The sequence below is a fragment of the Emys orbicularis genome, chromosome 3 (genome assembly GCF_028017835.1).
Source record: "Emys orbicularis isolate rEmyOrb1 chromosome 3, rEmyOrb1.hap1, whole genome shotgun sequence".
NCBI lineage: Eukaryota > Metazoa > Chordata > Testudines > Emydidae > Emys > Emys orbicularis.
Genome location: NC_088685.1, coordinates 47,149,733 through 47,172,176, shown reverse-complemented (window position 1 = coordinate 47,172,176; position 22,444 = coordinate 47,149,733). Strand labels below are relative to the sequence as shown.

Below are 22,444 nucleotides of genomic sequence, written 5' to 3'. Positions count from 1 at the left end.
TTTATTGTAAAATTCAGATATATCTCTTACCCATTCGTAACACACAATCCAGCAGCCCCGGGCAATTCCCAGCATTACATTCAAGGTGCGACGAGGACTCCCTGTAACCACGTGAGTAGTCGTTTCACATACATCATCCGAAAACAAAAAGCCTCCAAGTTTATTCACCACCTGAATTATTGCACACTGCTTCCTGCCAAAACACAGAAGGGGGAGGTGGGGAATCCACAATCAGTAGAACTCAATATTAAATGTTTACTTTATATACAGTAACTATTAGGGTATATGCATAAATGTAAAAATTCAATCAAAACTTTTGCTTAACAGATTTCACAGGGAAATTCCAGTTGTTAAGCACCTCCAAACATCAGGCCACATTTAGCCAGGGTGGATAAAAATCATTTTTTTTTTTTAATTTAAAAAAAGGATTTTTTTTTATTTAAATCGAATTTTTTTGATAAAATGCTTTTTGAGGGAAAAAACTATCTAAAGATAGTTTTAATTAAGATACATTATAGTTCAAAGATCTCTCATAATGCGATAGGGATTATAAATTCTAATTCTATAGTACGAGACAATATATTCATGTAATGTTTAAGAAAAGTTTTGTAAATGAATTCCAATAGTTCATGGATTAGGGACCCAATCTTATGGGGTTCCAGAGGCTTCTGTATAGATTATTTAGGTTAATCTTTCTATCTACCCAATGGGACTCAGTGCTAAGTCTAGAAGATACCATCAGAGATGCTTAGTTTTACAGTTCTCAAACTGTGGATTTGTCTCTCCAGAGGTAACATGCTTGTTAACAGCAAAAATGTTCTTAAATAAATAATATATAGAGGTGAGAAATAACAGACCTCAACTCTATTGTCCCTCTGCCAATTTGTGTACACAGAGTCAACCCCTTACCTCTCTCTAAAAGTGCAAAGTTTTAAAAAGTTCAATGAATAGAAGATTGGTGGGGGCGGAATAGATCGGGACAAGAAGTCTGGACATAAATGTGAGAAGTGAGGGACATATGCTTGTTTTGTTAAAATATTATATGTTTGCTGTTGAAGAAAAAAATCCAGAATACTTAACGTTTTTGTTTTAGTTAAATAAAACAATTTAAATGTCTATCTGGTGATGTTCTCCTCCTAATACAGCATGGCAAGAAAATCCTCCAAATATTAATGATTAACCTGTTGAATTGGAGCTAGTTCACCTCCCAGTGACTTCATAAATATCTCCTTCAATTACCTTTGGTAAATGAAATAACCAAATAATCATTCATTTTCTGATATAGCTGTAAAACTAATCTGAAATGTTTTCAAAATAAAACAGTTTAAAAATGTATAGTGTGTACCTTCTAAAAGTGAAGAATATGTATTAAGGTTATAACAACCAACAAGAATGCACTTTTATGTAGAAACCCATGATTAAATCGAGTCTTCCTGACTAGTGATTTAAATCATGATTTAAATTAATTTGATTTAAATCAAATCCACCCTGCATTTAGCCTAAATATTAAACTAGGTGTCCCAAACTCAAATGCCTAATTTTAAAGTTTTGTCCCTACTGTCTAGACACCTCAATACCATCATAAAAATTACTGTATGTTGAATCAATCACCAGAGCACGAAGCTCACTAGTCCTACAAGTTATTGCCACCAGATAAAATTTCCATGTAAAATACTGAATGTCGACCTGTAACTAGAGTTCTCTATATATTACCTATGAATATGAATATTGAAGTACATAAATACATCATCATGTGACCACTGAGATCTTAGTATCCCTGGAAGAAAGATGATGTATGAGAACAATTTACTGCTGCAGTACTGTAACCAAAAGCTTGATTCCAATGTCTTTTCTGTCCACACACCTGACGCCTGGGAGCTTGAGGGGAAGCTCAGAAACACCTCTACTCAAGTTCAAGTAATTAAGAAACAGCCTGGAGCAGATTCACCCATCTAGTCCAATGCTGATCCTCTCAGGAAAAATAGGCTGAGTTCATATGTCAATCAATGCCATCTTGTAAGCATGTTCAGGACATCTCCTATAGCCTGTGGGGCACTTTTTCATTCCATCCACATTTCTCTCTGCAGAAAGTAACTTAATAAAAAAGCTCCCAAAATAAACTGGCTAAAACAAAGAGTGCACAGAACTCTAAGAAGATCCTAAAAGGATTCTTCATAGAGACAGCAACAGCTTTTAAAATGAGATTTAAAGAAAACAAATAGCTTAGCAAATTGACTTCCCACTGAAAGAGATGCCAAGTGCAGAGCTCTTATTAACTTATTTAACTGCCTGAATATAGACTTAGGAGCCTAACTTTAGACCCTCATTTGTGATCATCTTAGCCTTACCTATTTGTCACTGGATATATTTATGCTTCCTTTATCCGGCAGAGTGTTTTAGTTGGACAGAGATTGTGTGTGATGGTCATGGCAACTTTGAACTCACAGGGATGCTGACCCTACCTGGACTATATGCTCAGGGGATATGTTTTACACACTCCTCCCAAAGCTTATCTTGGCTCTTTTTGGTGTCTACATGAGATATGCTCTGGAATGAGAGGAAAGGTCCTACAATATGAATCTGAACTGAAATAGCTCTAATATCATAGTTTACAATAGAAACTAGCCAATTCACATTTCAACAAGCTACAAACCTACTGATACAGATTTACGGGTTTGCAATTCCGTGAAGTACAATATGGCTAGGTATTGCTGTGGGCCAGTGGGTGATGCTATGCTCTTATACGAGGAAAACAATGTCAAGACACCCACTCATCTCACACCCCTATATTTACTTAAATTCCACTGACTCATTTCTATAGCCCTAGCTCCTACTCAGGCAGAACAGGCTCTTGGCAGATGGCTTCTCTCCTAGAGGGATGCATTTCCTCCTCTTTCCAGAGGTAGTCCGCCCCACCCATAGACTGGGGAACACAACCTATAATGTGCTCTCTGTACTCTGAATGCAGTCAGCTCAAAGCACAGACCTCAAAGTAGAAAGCAGACTTTTGAGGGACAAATTTGGTTACCATTAGCCATATACATACCATAACATAAACTAAGGCCTGGTCTACACTATGGGGTTAGGTCAAATTTAGCCGCATTAGGTCGATTTAAAAATGATTGGGTCCACACAACCAACCCTGTTCCGTCGACCTAAAGGGCTCTTAAAATTGACTTCTGTACTCCTCCCCTGCGAGGGGAGTAGCGCTAAAAACGACCTTGCTGGGTCGAATTTGGGATAGTGCAGAGGCAAATTGATGGTATTGGCCTCCGGGAGCTATCCCAGAGTGCTCCGTTGTGACCGCTCTGGACAGCACTTTGAACTCCGATGCACTAGCTAAGTGCACAGGAAAAGCCCCGGGAACTTTTGAATTTCATTTCCTGTTTGGTCAGCATGGCGAGCTCAGCAGCACAGGTGACCATGCAGTCCCCCCAGAATCGCAAACGAGCTCCAGCATGGATCGAAAGGGAGACACTGGAACTGATTGCTGTATGGGGAGAAGCATCTGTGCAGGCCGAACTCCGATCAAAAAGAAGAAATGCAAATATATTTGCCAAAAATCTCACAGGGCATGTTGGACAGAGGCTACAACAGGGACACACAGCAGTGCCGTGTGAAAGTTAAGGAGCTCAAGCAAGCCTACCAAAAGACAAAGGAGGCAAACCGTCACTCCGGGTCAGAGCCCCATACATGCCACTTCTATGACCAGCTGCATGGCATTCTAGGTGGAGACCCTACCACTATCCCACCACTGTCCATGGACACCTGCAAGAGGGGAGTCTCACGCAACAGGGAGGAGGATTTTGCAGATGAGGAAGAGAAGGAGAATGCACAGCAGGCAAGCGGTGAATCCGTTCTCCCCTGCAGCCAGGAACTTTTCATCACCCTGGAGCCAATACCCTCCCAAGGCGGGATCCCCGACCCTGAAGCTGGAGAAGGCACCTCTGGTGAGTGCACATTTGTAACTAAAGTACAGGGTTTAAAAGCAATAGTGTTTAATGTTTGATTTGCCCTGAAGAACTGGGATGCATTCGAGGCCAGTACAGCTACTGGAAAGGTCTGTTCACATGTCTGGTGATGGAGTGGGAATCCCTCAGGGACATTTCCATAAAGCTCTCCTGGAGGTACTCTGAAAGCCTTTGCAGAAGGTTTCTGGGGAGGGTTGCCTTATTTCATCCTCCACAGTAGGACACTTTACCACGCCAAGCCAGTAGCAAGTATTCTGGAATCATTGCAGCACAAAGCATGGCAGCGAATGGTTCTGGGTTTTGGTCGCATTCAAGCAACATTCAGTCTATATCTTTCTGTGTTAGCCTCAGTAGAGTGATATCGTTCATGGTCACCTGGTTGAAATAGGGGAATTTTTGTAAGGGAACAGTAAAAGGACCCTGTTCATGCTGTGCTATTTGCGCTTGGCTAAAAGGGATCATCCCAGAGAATAGCCATGCAGCGGGGGGTAAGGGATCATCCCGAGAATAGCCACGCAGCGGGGGGAGGGGAGAAGGGATCATCCCAGAGAATAGCCACGTGGTGGGGTGGGGGTCGGTGTGTGCTGCACATCCACCCAAAAACCGCAGCCCCTCCTTTTAAATGTGAAACCCAACCCATTGCTTGCTCTGGGAAAGGAGGGCGCTGCAGTTTGAAAATATTCCCACATGTTATGAAGGCGTTAGAAGCCAAACCCGCGTTCCCTTTGGCTTACCATGGCTGCCTGGAAACCGAATTCTGTTGCCCAGCCGTGTGTGTGAGATGTGTCACCACACCGGCAGGCGCTCAATATAAAAGGCAAAATTTGACCTTGTACCTAAAGCACATGTGCTGTCTGCTGTGAATTGCTTGATTCACTGTGAAAGAGTCTCCCTTTTGTTCTCAGAAATGTATCATCTTAAATTTTACTCTCCCTTTTTATCTCCCCCAAGGTGCAAATGTTTCTACACTCCCTCTATCATCTCCATCCCTGAGGTTATCGCAGATTAGAAGGCAAAAAAACCCACACTCATGATCACATGTTTGCTGAGCTCATGCAGTCCTCCCGCACTAATAGGGCACAGTTTAATGCATGGAGGCATTCAGTGGCAGAGGCCAGGAAAGAATTAAGTGAGCGCGAAGAGCGGAGGCAGGAGGCGATGCTGAGGCTAATAGGGGATCAAATGGACATGCTGAAGCATTTGTTCGAGCTGCAGGAAAGCCAACAAGAGCACAGACCCCCGCTGCATCTACTGTATAACCGCATGCCCTCCTCCCCAAGTTCCATATCCACCTCACCCAGATGCCCAAGAACGCAGGGGGGAAGGAGGGGGGGAGGCTCCAGGCACCCAGCCACTCCACTTCAGAGGATGACCCAAGCAACAGAAGGCTGTCATTCAAACAGTTTGATTATTAGTGTGACTACAATAAACAATGTGGCCTTGTCCTTCCCTCCTCCCCCACCCCATCCGGGCTACCTTGTACGTTATCTCTCTCTTTTTTTTTTTTCCAAATTAATAAAGAAAGAATGCATGGTTTCAAAACAATAGTTACTTTATTTCAAAGGGGGGAGGGTGGTTGGCTTACAGGGAATTAAATCAACAAAGGAGGCGGGTTTGCATCAAGGAGGAACATGCACAACTGTCACACCGAAGCCTGGCCAGTCATGAAACTAGTTTTCAAAGCCTCTCTGATGCGCAGCGCGCCTTGCTGTGCTCTTCTAATCGCCCTGGTGTCTGGCTGCTCAAAATCGGACGCCAGGCAATTTGCCTCAATCTCCCACCCCGCCATAAACGTTTCCCCCTTACTCTCACAGATATTATGGAGCATACAGCAAGCAGCAATAACAATGGGAATGTTGTTTGCGCTGAGGTCTGACCTACTCAGCAAACAGCGCCAGCGAGCTTTTAAATGTCCAAAGGCACATTCTACCACCATTCTGCACTTGCTCAGCCTATAGTTGAACTGCTCCTTACTACTGTCCAGACTTCCTGCATAAGGCTTCATGAGCCATGGGAGCAAGGGGTAGGCTGGCTCCCCAAGGATAACTATTGGCATTTCAACACCCCCAATGGTAATTTTCTGGTCTGGGAAGTAAGTCCCTTTTTGCAGCTGTTCAAACAGCCTGGAGTTCCTAAATATGTGAGCGTCATGCACCTTTCCTGGCCATCCCATGTTGATGTCGGTGAAACGTCCCTTGTGATCCACCAGTGCTTGCAGCACCATTGAGAAGTACCCCTTGCAGTTTATGTACTGGTTGGCAAGGTGGTCTGGTGCCAAGATGGGGATATGTGTTCCGTCTATCGCCCCACCACAGTTAGGGAATCCCATTGCAGCAAAGCCATCCAGTATGACCTGCACATTTCCCAGAGTCACTACCCTTGATAACAGAATGTCAATGATTGGATCACAGCAACCCCCACAGTAGACTTACCCACTCCAAATTGATTCCCGACTGACCGGTAGCAGTCAGGCATTGCAAGCTTCCACAGGGCTATCGCCACTCGCTTCTCAACTGTCAGGGCAGCTCTCATCTTGGTATTTATGCGCTTCAGGGTGGGGGAAAGCAACTCACAGAGTTCCAGGAAAGTGGACTTACGCATGCGAAAGTTTCACAGCCACTGTGAATCATCCCATACCTGCAACACTATGCGGTCCCACCAGTCTGTGCTTCTTTGCCTGGCCCAGAATCAGCGTTCCACTGTATCAACCAGCCCCAGTGCCGCCACGATGTCCCAATTGCCACAGCCCGTGCTTTCAGGAACGTCTATGCCCATGTCCTCATCAAAATCCTCCTCGTGCTGGCGTCTCTTAGTCCGGTTCTGCATATACTCCAGGATAATGCGTGAGGTGTTTACTGTGCTCACAACAGCAGCGGTGATGGTGAGCTGAGCGGGCTCCATGCTTGCCGTGGTATGGCGTCTGCATGGGTAACCCAGGAAAAAAGGCGCGAAACGATTGTCTGCTGTTGCTTTCACGGAGGGAGGGGCAACTGACGACATGTACCCGAAACCACCTGTGACAATATTTTTGCCCCATCAGACATTGGGAGCTTAACCCAGAATTCCAATGGGCAGCGGAGACTGTGGGAACTGTGGGATAGCTAGACAAGGAGGATCAATGCAAGAAGATTACATTTAATATGAGAAAGGATGGTTTTGCAATATGGCCATGAGATCTGGGTTGTTTTTCCAGCTCTGCCAACACTTCCTTCCTGTGTTTTTGGACAAATCACAACCTCCCTGTGCTTCATTTGTCTCATCTGTAACATGGTGATCATATTTACCTACCTTATAGGGGATGTTGTGTTGTGCAGTTAAATGTAAGGCTTGTGAAGTGCACTGATGCTCTAAAATGGATGGGTGTTAGTGTCGAGTTTCATGAGGCATAAAGAAGATAAAAACTAAAACTATATTTTAAGTTTTTCTGCTTCCTGAACTATTATTTTATAATGAAAGTGGAAAAATTGACAGAAACACGGTTAGTAGCTATCTTTAAAGAAATGCTTTAGACAAGTGCATTTTTAAAGTATTCATCTTTATATAACCATCATGGTTTATCAAATGTTTTCAAACCTGAAACAGACATGTGGGTGGCACAAATAACTTGTTATTTTTTGTCAAAGGAATTTAACATAAAATGTGGGACTGTGTTTTTGTTGGATGATCTTTATTTTGTAAGAGTTTAAGGAGAATAAAAAGAGTATACCAGAAAAATACTAACTCTTCCACAAATATGTATGTACTATACTGTAGTTTTATTACCTTTAATTGCTGTGTAGGACAACCATAACATGTACTCTAGTCCAGTGGCTCGCAACCTTTCCAGACTACTGCACCCCATTCAGGAGTCTGATTTGCCTATTGTACCCCAAATTTCACCTCACTTAAAAATTATTTGCTTACAAAATCAGACATAAAAATACAAAGTGTCACAGCACACCATTACTGAAAAATTGCTTATTTTCTCATTTTTACCCTATAATTGGAAAATAAATGAACTGGAATATAAATACTGTACTTACATTTCAGTGTATAGTATATTATATAGAACAGTATAAACAAGTCACTGTCTGTGTGAAATTTTAGTTTGTACTGGCTTCGCTAGTACTTTTTATGTAGCCTGTTGTAAATCTAAGCAAATATATAGATGAGCTGATGTACCCCCTGGAAGACCTCTGTGTACCCCAGGTTGAGAACTCCTGCTCTAGTCTACAGAATAACACCATGTATTTAAGCATATGCATGCCACTCAACAGAAGGAAATATACTTCATGGATAACCTACAAATAAATTTAATTCAGTATGTGAAAGCCAAGACTATAAACAAGTTCAAAATTTACACTGAATAGAAAGACACAAAAATATGTAGTACTTACTCAGAGGACATGCTTGTCATGACTAATGTTCTTGTTGGCTAGAGATTTAAAAAAGGAAGAACAAGAAAACAAAGTCAAAAATATGAAAAACTTTTTCCCACAGAAACTAAGTTATAAGAGATTCCACTAAAAACACAAAGTAAATCAGGATTAAGACACTAGTTTGCAGGCCTGCTGCATGTTGCAGGAAATAAGAATTCTGAACAGATTACATGTCACATGATTCCAAGGACAGTGATGGTCAGGCATATCACAAGTGATGCACTTTGGCATCAGGGAAGGCAACCGCTATACACTGCACAAACACTTTCTGCCATCTGCCCTTCTCTGAAGCATAAGCAAATGCTCCAATGGCCCCATCCAAATATGTTAACAATCACTTAAATGGACAAAAAATTATTTCTTGGGGGGAAATTTAGAATCTATTATAAAAGGTGGGCTAGAGCCTCGGAACCCCCTTACACTTGTATCTTAACAAACAACCATTTGTTAAGATACAAGTGTAAAACCACCAATGTGGTGCCTGAGCAAGAGACGGTGCAAACAAGATGGTTCTGTAATACACCTCTACCCCGATATAACGCTGTCCTCGGGAGCCAAAAAATCTTACCGCGTTATAGGTGAAACCGCGTTATATCGAACTTACTTTGATCCGCTGGAGTGCGCGGCCCCGTGCCCCCAGAGCACTACTTTACCGCGTTATATCTGAATTCATGTTATATCGGGCCGCATTATATCGGGGTAGAGGTGTACTAGTTTCAGCTGGTGATAATGATTAATACTTCAAATTAGTTTACAAAAACTTCAGTCCAATGCCACTGTACAGCTACCATACTTTGAGTTACGCCTTCGAGCTGGTAACCAATCATTAGAAGAAAATTAGGTATATTACCAAGATACAGAATATATTCATTCTCTTAGCAAATCTATGCTTTTCTTTAACATAGAAAATTGTGGCAAAGTACTTATTCATCTTTCTGAAGCATATACATTGCATATAGCATCAACCTGTCTACCTAAGAAACAGATATACCTAAAATAAGTTTTCCAAAAACTGAAGGCAAGCAGGTCTGCTTAGTACTATATTATTACATATACTACCCACAGTAACAAAAAGGTATGTAAGGTTTGTTTGAAAATATTTGTATGATTCATATAGTGTTTTAAATAAATCTGTGCTCTAGAAGTTTTCCTACGAATCTATTGATCCACAGGAGATCCACACAGTGTCTCTTCTACTGTTTCCCCATGCCATGCCACAACCCCAAGTTTGCTGACCCCTTCCCACAACTAGTTTCCTTTGAATCATGTACATAGTTGAGAATGCCTAAGATACTGTAAATCAGCTTAAAGCTTGTAGCACAGGTTCAAGAGGTGGCTGAACGCCTCACTGCATCTTACTTATTAATGAATCACAATTAGAGAAAGAACAGACCCACAGTATAAACTCCCCTACCAGTACAGAATTATTCTCCATTGTATAGTCAAGTAATATAAGAAGAGGAGAGTTCCTTGGAATTATTTTACTAGACTAATGGCTTTTACTTTGCAGCAAGAATGCATATTCATTCTTTGATGTGAATGGGCTTTAAATAAATAATTTGGCTTCAGATTATACAGTGAGTTATAAATATCAATGTTGTAAATACACTCACATTTTTCCCTTTGCTTAAATGCTTTGTTCCTATCCTTCGTTAATTAGTACATTATTTTTAAAAGAAATGGGACGAGGACACAGAAAAGCCATTAAAAGACATTTTTCAGAGTTTGAAATAGATAATAAAAACTTAAAGGAAATTCAAAAGAAGAGAGACTAACCACAGTTAAGCTTTTGGGAAATAAATACAGTAACACAGAAATAGAATTTTTAGAAATGTATATATCTGTACATTCAATTTGTGAATAACTGGAGGATGAAGGGGTGATCACTAGCAGCCAGCATGGATTTACTAAGAACAAATCATGCAAAACTAGCTTAATTTCCTTCTTTGACAAGGTAACTGGTTTGGTGGATAGGAAGAATGTGGTGGGCATAATATACCTGGATTTAAGCAAGGCTTTTGACACAGTCCTACATGACATTCTGATAAACAAGCTGGAGAAATGTGGGCTTGATGGAACTACCATTGAGTGGATACATAATTGGTTACACAACCTCAAACAAAGAGTCACTGTTAATGGAATGATTACTCCTGGGGGAATTCTGTGCCACTGACAGGGATGCAAAGGGAAGCTGCAAGAGCAGTCAGGCACCACTCCCTAGCAGCGCAGTTACATTGTTTCAGGCACCTTGAGCAGCTGGCAGAGATGAAAATCACCCTGGGGCTGGGAACACCCCAGCCAGTGGCTCCTACCCTGAGCCGGGATCAGCTGCTAGTCCCGGCTGGGCTGGAGGCAGGAGAAGACGGGACTTCCTCTTCCCCTGCAAGGAGTGGCTGGGGCTGTGTCAGACCCACCTCCAGAAACCTTCTCCAGCTGCAGGAAGCTCAGCATCCTCCCCTGCTTCCTGCCCCTATCGCTCCTCAGCCACAGGGGGAGAGGTCACTGTGCAGGGAGCTGCTCCCCCATTCGCCCAACCCCCGTGCAGCTGGACCTTCCATATCCAGATACCCTCACCAAGCCTCACCCTATACACCCAGAACTCCCCTAGCCCGCCATACCTGAACCCCACCCCACTGAACCTCAACCCCTGCATCTGGAGCCCCCCTGCACCCAGACTTCCTGCCTTCAGATCCCAACCCCTGCACCCAGACCACCACCACCCCCAAGCTCCCTGCACTCAAACCCCCACCCTGATGAGCCTCAGCCCCTGCACCGCCCTGAGCCCCCACATGCAGACCCCCAAGCCAGACCCCCAACTAGCTGCACCTAGACCACCACCCCACCAAGCCCCACTCTCCCAGCACCCAGACCCCTCTGCTGAGCCCCAACCACTGTCACCTGCAAGCCCCATTGCCCCTGCACCTGGAACCCCCACAACAAGCCTCTGTGCATCCAGATCCCCCCACACCTAGACCCCTCCTGAACTGCCTGCACCCAGATTGTCCCACACAGAATCCTCTCATCCTACACTTGGATCCCCCCACGCTGAGCCCCTTCCACACTTGGATCCTGCCTGGTTGAGCCTGCCTGCCCCACACCTGGTGTAGAGGGGCAGGGCCCCAGGGTGTTTCTGGAACAGGCCTAGGCCTTGTGCTGTGTCAGGGTTGAGTGCAGCCTCACCACTAAGTCTGTGTGTCCCCGGAGTGGGGTGTGGGGAGGCTGCAGGGTGATCTCCCACCTTCGTACAGCCAGTGGCCCGTGCTACCCGCTGCCATGCTGGAGCCTCTGCATTTATTTATTGACAAATAAAGCTTGCAGAGTTTTGCTGAATTTTAAAATATTGTGCACAGAATTTTTAATTTTTTGGCACAGAATGCCTTCAGGAGTAAATGATGGCAGTTTGGAAGGAGGTCTCAAGTGGGGTTCCACAGGGATCAGTTCTGGATTTGGTCTTATTTAACATCTTTATTAATTATCTGGATGTATGAATAGAGAGCATACTGATCAAATTTGCAGATGACACAAAGCTGGGGAGGGGGGCCCTGCAAATACTTTGGAGGATAGAGCTAAAATTCAGAGGTATCTTGATAAATTGGAGAACTGGCCTACAGATGACAAAATGAACTTCAACAAAGACAAATGTAAGGTGCTACACTTAGGGAAGAAAAACCAAATGCACAAATACAGAATGGGGGATAACTGCTGAGAAGGATGTGGGAGTTGTAGAGGATCACAACCTCAGCATGAGTCAACAATGCGATGCTGTTGCAAAAAAAGCAAACACAATTTTGGGTTGCATTAACAGAGCCATAGCATGCAAGTCATTAGAGGTGATAGCGCCGCTCTACTTGGCCCTGGTTAGGCTTCAGTTAGAGTTCTGTGTCCAATTTCGGTCACCAATTTAGAGAAACTAGAAAAGATCCAGAGGCAAGCAACAAAGATGGGATGGATGCAAGCCATATGAGCAAAGGTTGAAGGAACTGGGTAAGTTTAGTTTGGAAAGAGGAGATTAAGGGAGGACATAATAGTGGTCTTCAAATACTCAAAAGGCTGTCATTAAAAAGATGAAGAAAAGTTGTTCTCTTGCCACAGAGCACAGAACAAGAGGCAATGAGTTCAAACTACAGTATAGGAAATTTAAATTAAATCTCAGAAAAAAAAATCCTAACTGTACGAACAGTAGGACAATAGAACAGACTACCTAGGGAAGTCATGGAAGCTCTTTCATTGCAGGTTTTCAAAAAGAGGCTGGATAGCCATCCATCTTGGATGGTTTAGATACAACAAAACCTGCATCTTGGCAAGAGATTAGACTAAACTGACCCTTGCATCCCTTCTGACTTTATGCTTCTATGATTCTACACATATACAAAATCAGGACAAAAAATATATTATACCTGAGATTTAGGAAACACTGCTGTAAGTTACACAGGCATTTGATAATAGTTCAAAAGTAAACAATTATAGAATACAAAAGAAATTAAACAGTCAAGTATAGAGGAATAACAAAGTAAACAAAAAAAAAGAGAAAAACAGTGCAAAAAGTGAGGTGGTGTGCTGAAATGGTGGTGATAAACAGGAGCTGTATCTGAAGATTAGCCAATGTGAAAAACTATGAACTCAATCCTGTTGCACCTTAACTAGAAACATACAATGCATCTTACCAAACACTTAACTTGCTAATGGTAGCACCTGCTGATTATGTCTGTACTTATTGCTATCCTAATAACTGGAAGGAAGATTTTTATTTACATATCTAAGATAATGAAATTTCATTCTTTTCTTAGCCAAAAGATTTTCCACTTTATTTTTGCCAAATTCACATAAGCTGTTAGTGTCAATAGCTCTTGGAATCTTCATCAGCTTAATAAAATTTCCTAAAAAAATAAATCCAACTTCTGGACTTTTCATGTTCATATTAGGCACTCAAATACATCCTTCCAATAAAGCCCATATCAACCTGGATCCAGGTGATATGGTCTTGTTTACTACCAGCATGGGGCATATTCCTATGGGCAGTGTCACGGAAGCCATTAGGAGAATATGGTGGATAGCAAAAATACTGGCACAGTTAATAGTTAGATTGTGTATCTGTAAAACACTAGGAGTCAGATCCACTTTGGCCACTTTACACCCAGGGCAAAGGCTGGAGCCATGTAAAGAAGTCCTAAAAAGCCCCATATCTAGCTATGAAAGGATTGCCCCAGCACAGGCACTGCAAAAGTTAGCCATAGTGGGTGTATTGGGGCAGGGGTGGGGGCAACAGAGGCTTATTGGGGGTAGGGCCCCAGCATGCCATGCTGCAGAGATCCCAGGCAGCACTGTGGCACACAGCACAGCCCAGAGAGACTGCTGTAACTTAGGGGCTGTCTAAGGCCTGGTCTACACTAGGAGGTTATGTCAAATTTAGCACCGTTAAATCGAATTAACCCTGCACCCGTCCACACAACGAAGCTATTTAGTTCGACATAGAGGTCTCCTAAATTCGATTTCTGTACTCCTCCCCAACGAGGGGAGTAGCGCTAAATTCGACATGGCCATGTCGAATTAGGCTAGGTGTGGATGGAATTCGACGCTAATAGCTCCGGGAGCTATCCCACAGTGCACCACTCTGTTGACGCTCTGGACAGCAGTCCAAGCTTGGATGCTTTGACCAGCCACACAGGAAAAGCCCCGGGAAAATTTGAATTCCTTTTCCTGTCTGGCCAGTTTGAATCTCATTTCCTGTTTGGACATCGTGGCGAGCTCAGCAGCACTGGCAACGATGCAGAGCTCTCCAGCAGAGGTGACCATGCAATCTCAGAATAGAAAGAGGGCCCCAGCATGGACTGATCGGGAAGTCTTGGATCTGATCGCTGTGTGGGGCGATGAGTCCATGCTTTCAGAGCTGCGATCGAAAAGACGGAAAGCAAAGATCTACGAGAAGATCTCAAAAGCCATGACAGAGAGAAGATACAGCCGGGATGCAACACAGTGCCGCGTGAAAATCAAGCAGCTGAGACAAGGGTACCAGAAGACCAAAGAGGCAAACGGACGCTCCGGATCCCAGCCCCAGACATGCCGTTTCTATGAGGCACTGCATTCCATTCTAGGTGCGGCCGCCACCACTACCCCACCACTGACCGTGGACTCAGAGGATGGGATATTGTCGACGGCCGCTTCCTCGGAGATGTTAGCGGACGGGGAAGATGAGGAAGGAGATGAGGAGGACGAGGCAGTCGACAGCACTTACAACGCTGATTTCCCCGACAGCCAGGATCTCTTCATCACCCTCACAGAGATCCCCTACCAACCGTCCCTAGGTGTTAACACGGACCCTGAATCAGGGGAAGGATCAGTCGGTAAGTGTTTTAAACATGTAAACATTTATTTTGAACAGAACAGGAACATTAACAATGGGTTTTTCATGATTGGTTTGCCCTAGGCGCTTAACGTTTAAGTCCTTGGCAGTGCAACTACTGCAAAAGAATCTAACAATGTCCGGTTTATCATGATTAGTTTGCCCTAGGCGCTCTACTTTTCAGTCCTTGCCAGTGCAGCTACTGGAAAATAAGGTCTATATGTCCGGGGATAGAGCTGAAATCCTCATGGGACATCTCCACGAAGCTCTCCTGGAGGTAATTGGAAAGCCTTTCCATGAGGTTCCTGGGGAGAGCAGCCTTATTGTGTCCTCCGTGGTAGGAAACTTTTCTGCGCCAGGCTATCATCAAGTACTCTGGTATCATTGCCTTGCAGAGCATGGCGGCATACGGCCCTGGTTTCTGCTGGCTTTCACGCAGCATGCGTTCTTTCTCTGTCTCAGAAATCCTCAGCAGAGTGATGTCGCTCATGGTGACCTGCTTAGAATTAGGGGAATGTTACTATTGGGACTGCTTGCCTGTTCCTTTACAGAACTGTAACCGGCGGTTTACAGCCACGCGGTGGAGGCGGGAGAGGGGCAGCATACAGGGATCTTTCCCGGGGACAGCCGCGAGGGGGTGGGACAGGGGCAGAGTTCATGCTTGCCGGATTGCCGGCAGCAGGAACTGGCCAACGCTAGGAGCATTGCTTTGAACGTGAAAGGAGGGCACTGCTATAATTTAAGTTTTAAGCAGCCAAAAGTCTACGGCTTACCATGTCAGCCTGCTACCCGAATTCCGCTGTCCTGCCGCGCTTGTCTGATCTCCACTGCAAGACCCGAGGCACTGAATGCGAAGGCCGAAAATTCGACCTTGTCCTGAGTGCGCATGTGATAGGTGCTGTGCATGGTCTTGTTCACAGAGAACGACTATGTTCATTGTTCACAAAAAATTATCTTTTTGAGGAATTCACTCCCTTTTTCCCATCCCACAGCTGCGAATGTCTCCCGACCTACCCTGGCATACCCCTCCCAGAGGCTGGCGCAGATTAGGCAGAGAAAGAAAAGGACATGGGATGACATGTTCTCAGAACTTATGGGCTGCTCCCGAGCCGAGGCGGCCCAGCAGACCCAGTGGAAGGAGAACATGTTGCAATACCATCGATCAAACATTGAACGGGAGGAGAGGTGGCGGCAGGAAGACCAGCAGGCGACTCAAACGGTGCTTGGGCTAATGAGGGAGCAAACGGACACGCTCCGGCGCCTTGTGGATGTTCTGCAGGACCGGAGGCAGGAGGACAGAGCCCCGCTGCAGTCTCTCTCTAACCGCCCTCCCCCGCCACAAAGTCCCATACCCCCCTCACCCAAAGTCCCAAGAAGGAGGGGCGGCAGGGGCCGTGAAAACTGTCACTCCACCCCTGCAGACTGCTTGAGTACCAGAAGGCTCTCATTCCCCAAAATTTGATAAGTCCTTTCCTTCCCGCCTCACCCAAGCCCCCGTCCCAGTTTCATCCCCTAACTGTGTAGTTGCTAATAAAAAATACGTTTCTGTTAATTATTGTTTCCATCATGTTCTTTTACAGGAGAGTGTGTTTGAAGGGTGGAAGGGGGTTGGTAATTGGAGAGGACAGTCACCTTTACCAGGGTACAGACACGGGAGCAGGTTCAGCAGCAGGTCACACACACATTGCAGTCACTAGGCACCCTGGTCAGTCTGGGAGGTGGTTTTCATGTTCTGTGTGGGGGTGGGCTATGTGACTTTGTGGCGGGGGAGGGCGGTTAGAGATCTTATGCAGCGGTCCTTATCCTGGATCACAGAGCCACGCAGCAGGGGATCTGTAACCGTCCTCCCCCGCCACAAAGTCACATAGCCCCCACACACAGAGTCCCGAAAAGGAGGGGTGGCAGGCTCCGTTGAAACAACCAGTCCACCACTGCGGACCCCTCTAGGAGCAGGAGCCTGTCATTCCTCTAGTTTAGAAGCGTCCTTTCCATCACTACGCCCGCTCGCCACCACAGTCTGCGTCCCAGTTTCAACAGTTTACCGCAAAACCCGTAATAAAGAAAACAGGGTTCATTAACAAAGTTCCATTTATTTTATTTTTAAATGTGGGTTGGAAGGGGGGGGACGGGGTGAACGGGGTATGTAGCTGGAGAGGATAGTCAACATTAACCAGGTAAAGAAACGGGGGCAGGTTCAGCTTCTCTTTAAACAAACTTAAAAGTCACTGGTTACCCTGCTCACTGAGGAACCTAGCTTTCAAAGCCTCCCGGATGCACAGCGCGTCCCGCTGGGCTCTTCTAATCGCACGGCTGTCTGGCTGGGCGTAATCAGCAGCCAGGCTATTTGCCTCAACCTCCCACCCCGCCATAAAGGTCTCCCCCTTGCTCTCACAGAGATTGTGGAGCACACAGCAAGCTGCAATAACAATGGGGACACTGGTTTCGCTGAGATCAGAGCGAGTCAGTAAGCTTCTCCATCTCCCCTTGAGACGTCCAAAAGCACACTCCACCACCATTCTGCACTTACTCAGCCGGTAGTTGAACAGTTCTTTTTCACTGTCCAGGGCGCCTGTATAGGGCTTCATGAGCCAGGGCATTAGCGGGTAGGCTGGGTCCCCGAGGATCACTATAGGCATCTCCACATCCCCAACAGTTATTTTGTGGTCCGGGAAGTAAATACCTTCCTGCAGCCGTCTAAACAGACCAGAGTTCCTGAAAACACGAGCGTCATGAACCTTGCCCGGCCATCCGACGTTGATGTTGGTAAAACGTCCCCTATGGTCCACCAGTGCTTGCAGCACCATTGAAAAGTAGCCCTTTCGGTTAATGTACTGGCTGGCCTGGTGGTCCGGTCCCAGGATAGGGATGTGAGTTCCATCTATAGCCCCACCGCAGTTTGGGAATCCCATCGCGGCGAAGCCATCTATGATGACCTCCACGTTTCCAAGGGTCACTACCTTTGACAGAAGTAGCTCAACGATTGCGTTGGCTACTTGCATCACAGCAACCCCCACGGTAGATTTGCCCACGCCGAAGTGGTTCGCGACTGACCGGTAGCTCTCTGTTGCAAGCTTCCAGAGGGTTATGGCCACTCGCTTCTGGACAGTCAGGGCTGCTCGCATCCGGGTGTCCTTGCGCTTCAGGGCAGGGGAGAGCAACTCACAAAGTTCCAGGAAAGTTCCCTTCCGCATCCGAAAGTTTCGCAGCCACTGTGATTCATCCCAGACCTGCAGCACTATGCGGTCCCACCAGTCCGTGCTTGTTTCCCGGGCCCAGAATCGCCGTTCCACAGCATCAACATGACCCATTGCCACCATGATGTTCACGGCGCGGTGTCCCGTGCTTTGCGAGAGGTCTGTGCCCCTCTCAGACTTAATGTCCTCACCGCGCTGCCGTAGCCTCCTCGCCCGATTTCTCAGCATCTGCCTCTGGAAAAGGTGTACGATAAGGTGCGAGGTGTTGACAACGGCCATAACTGCAGCGATGGTCGCAGCAGGCTCCATGCTCGCAGTGCTGTGGCGTCCACGCTGTCACTTACCAGAAAAGTGCGCGAACAGATTGCCCGCCGGCGCTTTCAGGGAGGGAGGGCGGGAGTGACGGTTGGATGACGACAGTTACCCAAAACCACCCTCGACACATTTTTTCCCCCAGCAGGCATTGGGGGCTCGACCCAGAATTCCAATGGGCAGCGGGGACTGCGGGAACTGTGGGATAGCTGCCCACAGTGCACCACTTCCAATGTCGACGCTTGCCCCGTTAGTGTGGACTCACAAAGTCGAATTACTGTCCTTAGTGTGGATACACACGTTCGACTTTGTAATATCGATTCCACATATTCGATTTAAGTAAAATCGAACTACTCTCGTAGTGTAGACATACCCTAAGTTACACTGAGGCCTCTCCAGCCCCCAGAGCTGGGAGACCACAAAGATAGCTTTAAAAGACTACAGTTCCCCACCCTATTCCCTCTGCCTGGGTGGCAAATCTCATCCTATGTATTTATATTACCTGTGGGTTGCCTCAGCACAAACTCAATACTTTGGAATACACCAGTATTAACAGTCAGACTCCCAACTTTGCTGAACTTGCATCCAAGGATACGTTATCCCAAATGTACCACAAAAGCTGCCTAACTGAAGGTCAATACACAGAGTTGAAGTACAGCCCTCATGCAGCTGCTTCTCAAGCCTATAAACTGAGATATTGGCTGCAGCCTCCAGTGACACATATTCAGGGTGTAAATACTGCTGGATCCACAGTTGTGGATCAGCCTGTCCTGACACCACTCCCTTTAAAGTCAGCCTTGTGAGGCCATCAGAGAGCCTCTGGGGCACACAGAATGGGTACAGCGACTAGCCTGTGTGAATGCTCTGTTAGTAGCTTCTCTTTTAAAATGTCTACCATGAGGTTTAAGGAACACCGAAGTCCATATGCAAACTATGAACTTGGGTGAATTTCACTCCCAATGAACTGTTATTCCCTCTTCATTCAAAAGTGCACATTTCTGCAAGCTAGGGGTCATCTATTAAGCAGACATGTGTCCTATTGCTTCAATAGGACAACCAATGTGTTTTAAGATGGTCGTCAGTAGAAAACTGAACCAAACTATGTTCAATTTTTAGTTCTACATTTTTCAAATTAATTGCTTTTACTCCCTTTTGCCCCTTTATATACACTATCTACACTATTTGTGTCTGGTTTATTTTACATTGCGCTTTTATCGTAAACATGTTTTAAATTAGCAGTTTCTTTTCTAAATGGTAAAAAAAAACCCATCTGGGGAGCATCACTGAGTTTCTAATGCACATTTATACCAGAATTATTGCTAATAAAACACTGGAAAAGGTGGCATTAGGCAAACCGACCCTTTTTATTTATCATTCATCTGTGATTCCTAAAGATCTTCACATTTGTATTCTAAAACAGAACACATTTTTCCCAAATGACACAAAGTCTGGAATACATGCTGTGGTATAAATTAGACACCTATAGGACCTTTACATGATTTCTGCTTTTTCTTTAAGTCTTTCTCATAAATACAGTTGCATTAAATATTTCATTTTAGAGTCTGCCAACAAGCATATTTTTTCCAAGTCACATGAAATATAAAACATGTATTTCAATACCTCTCAAAGGAAACAGCATTTATAAATCCTGCCAGTACTTAAAAACAATGTGATATTTCCTGTATGTTAACTGACCTATACTGCAAAGAGACACACCCAACCTCCAAATTTGTTCTCTGACTGCTAAATAAAATGCATCCATGATAAAAATTTGCTTGGAACAATAATATTTTACATTTGTTCCTGGCTAAGTTCTGGATGTAAGGTCTGAGGAAGTTAGGCATCTCATCCTCACAGGCCAAGTGGAATTTGTCCAAGCAACATATGCCACCTATTTAATATGCACTACTTTGTCCAAATATTCCCCTACTGACTGTACCAGTAAATCTGGAGAAAGCCACAACCTAGAGTGGAATTATTTCAGTGATGAAGGAAATAGGACCACAAGTGCTTTTCATCTACTAAACCAGATGAGAAAGCCAGATAAAAGAACTGAACTTTCCATATTTGCAAAAGGAACAGGAGTACTTGTGGCACCTTAGCGACTAACAAATTTATTTGAGCATAAGCTTTTGTGGGCTACAGCCCACTTCATCAGATGCATAGAATGGAACATACAGTAAGATGATATATATACATACAGAGAACATGAAAAGGTAGAAGTTGCCATACCAACTCTAAGAGGCTAATTAATTAAGATGAGCTATTATCAGCAGGAGAAAAAAAACTTTTCTAGTGATAATCAAGATGGCCCATTTCAGACAGTTGACAAAAAGGTGTGAGGATACTTAACATGGGGAAATAGATTTAATTTGTGTAATGACCCAGCCACTCCCAGTCTCTATTCAAGCCAAAGTTAATGGTAGCTAGTTTGCATATTAATTCAAGTTCAGCAGTTTCTTGTTGGAGTCTGTTTTTGAAGCTTTTCTGTTGCAAAATTGCCACCTTTAAGTCTGTTACTGAGTGACCAGAGAGGCAGGGAGGGCAAACTTTTTGGCCTGAGGGCCACATCGGGTTTCGGAAATTGTAGGGTGGGCCGGTTAGGGGAGGTTGTGCCTCCCCAAACAGCCAGGCGTGGCCCGGCCCGGCCCTGCCCCCTATCCGACCCCCCCTGCTTCTCACTTCCTGATGGCACTCCCCCGGACTCCTGCCCCGTCCAACCCTCCCTGTTCCCTGATGCCCCCCCCCCCCCGGAGCCCCTGCCCCATCCACCCTCCCCCCACTCCCTGTCTCCTGACAGCCCTCAGAACCCCCACCCCTGACTGCCCCCAGCTACCCCATCCAACCTCTTCTCTCATTCCTGACTGCCCTCCTGGGACCCCTGCCCCCATTCAACCCCTGTTCCCCACCTCTGACCGCCCCAACCCCTAGCCACCTCCCCGCCCTCTGACCATCACCCCGAACTCCCCTGCCCTCTATCCAACCCACCCTGCTCCCTGCCTGCGCTGCCTGGAGCACTGGTGGCTGGCGGCGCTACAGCCGCACCGCCCGGCTGGAGCCAGCCACATACCGCGCAGCACAGAGCACCGGGTCAGACTGGGCTCTGCAGTTGCGTTGCCCCAGAAACTCGCAGCCCTGCCACCGAGAGCATTGCGCCGGCAGCGCAGTGAGCTGAGGCTGCGGGGGAGGGGGAAGACTAGGGGAGGGGCCGGGGCTAGCCTCCCGCGCCAGGAGCTCAAGGGCCAGGCAGGAGGGTCCCGCGGGCCGTAGTTTGCCCACCTCCGTGCCAAGGGTTTGGCCAGGGAATCATTCCTAGTGGCGATCACAGACTAGATAACTAGTTTGGATTTGTCAAGTCCATTTAAAAGCAAAACAGCATGCAAGAACAATATTCCATTTGTTTAGGGATGCCCTACCCCATCTCCTCTAGATCATGTGTTTGTCTTAGAATCATAGAATAATATTAGGGCTGGAAGAGACCTCAGGAAGTCATCTAGTCCAATCCCCTGCTCAAAGCAGGATCAACATCAACTAAATCATCCCAGCCAGGGCTTTGTCAAGCCGGGCCTTAAAAACCTCTAAGAATGGAGATTCCACCACCTCCCTAGGTAACCTATTACAGTGCTTCACCACCCTCCTAGTGAAATAGTGTTTCCTAATATCCAACCTAGACCTCCCCCACTGCAACTTGAGACCGTTGCTTCTTGTTCTGTCATCTACCACCACTGAACAGCCTAGCTCCATCCTCTTTGGAACCCCCCTTCAGGTAGTTGAAGGCTACTATCAAATCCCCCCTCACTCTTCTCTTCCGCAGACTAAATAACCCCAGTTCCCTCAGCCTCTCTTCGTAAGCCATGTGCCCCAGCCCCCTAATCATTTTTGCTGCCCTCAGCTGGACTTTCTTCAATTTGTCCACATCCCTTCTGTAGTGGGGGGACCAAAACTGGATGCAATACTCCAGGTGTGACCTCACCAGTGCCAAATAGAGGGGAATAATCACTTCCCTTGATCTGCTGGCAATGCTCCTACTCATACAGTATGCCGTTGGCCTTCTTGGCAACAAGGGCACACTGCTGACTCATATCCAGCTTCTTGTCCACTGTAATCTCCAGGTCCTTTTCTGCAGGACTGCTGCTTAACCAGTTGGTCCCCAGCCTGTAGTGGTGCATGGGATTCTTCCTTCCTAAGTGCAGAACTCTGCACTTGTCC

At 45.7% G+C, this 22,444-nt stretch overlaps 1 protein-coding gene across 1 annotated transcript in view; it reads right to left on the bottom strand.

The window, feature by feature from the left end:
* The window catches only part of MCPH1 (microcephalin 1), a 249,499-nt gene that overhangs the window by 167,455 nt on the left and 59,600 nt on the right, over window positions 1–22,444 (bottom strand). Inside the window, exons 11-12 of the mRNA XM_065401927.1 lie at window positions 8,348–8,385; window positions 31–193 (exon numbers count right to left, since the gene is read on the bottom strand). Of these exons, the coding sequence (XP_065257999.1) occupies window positions 31–193; window positions 8,348–8,385 (201 nt within the window). The remainder of the gene's footprint in view (window positions 1–30; window positions 194–8,347; window positions 8,386–22,444) is intronic.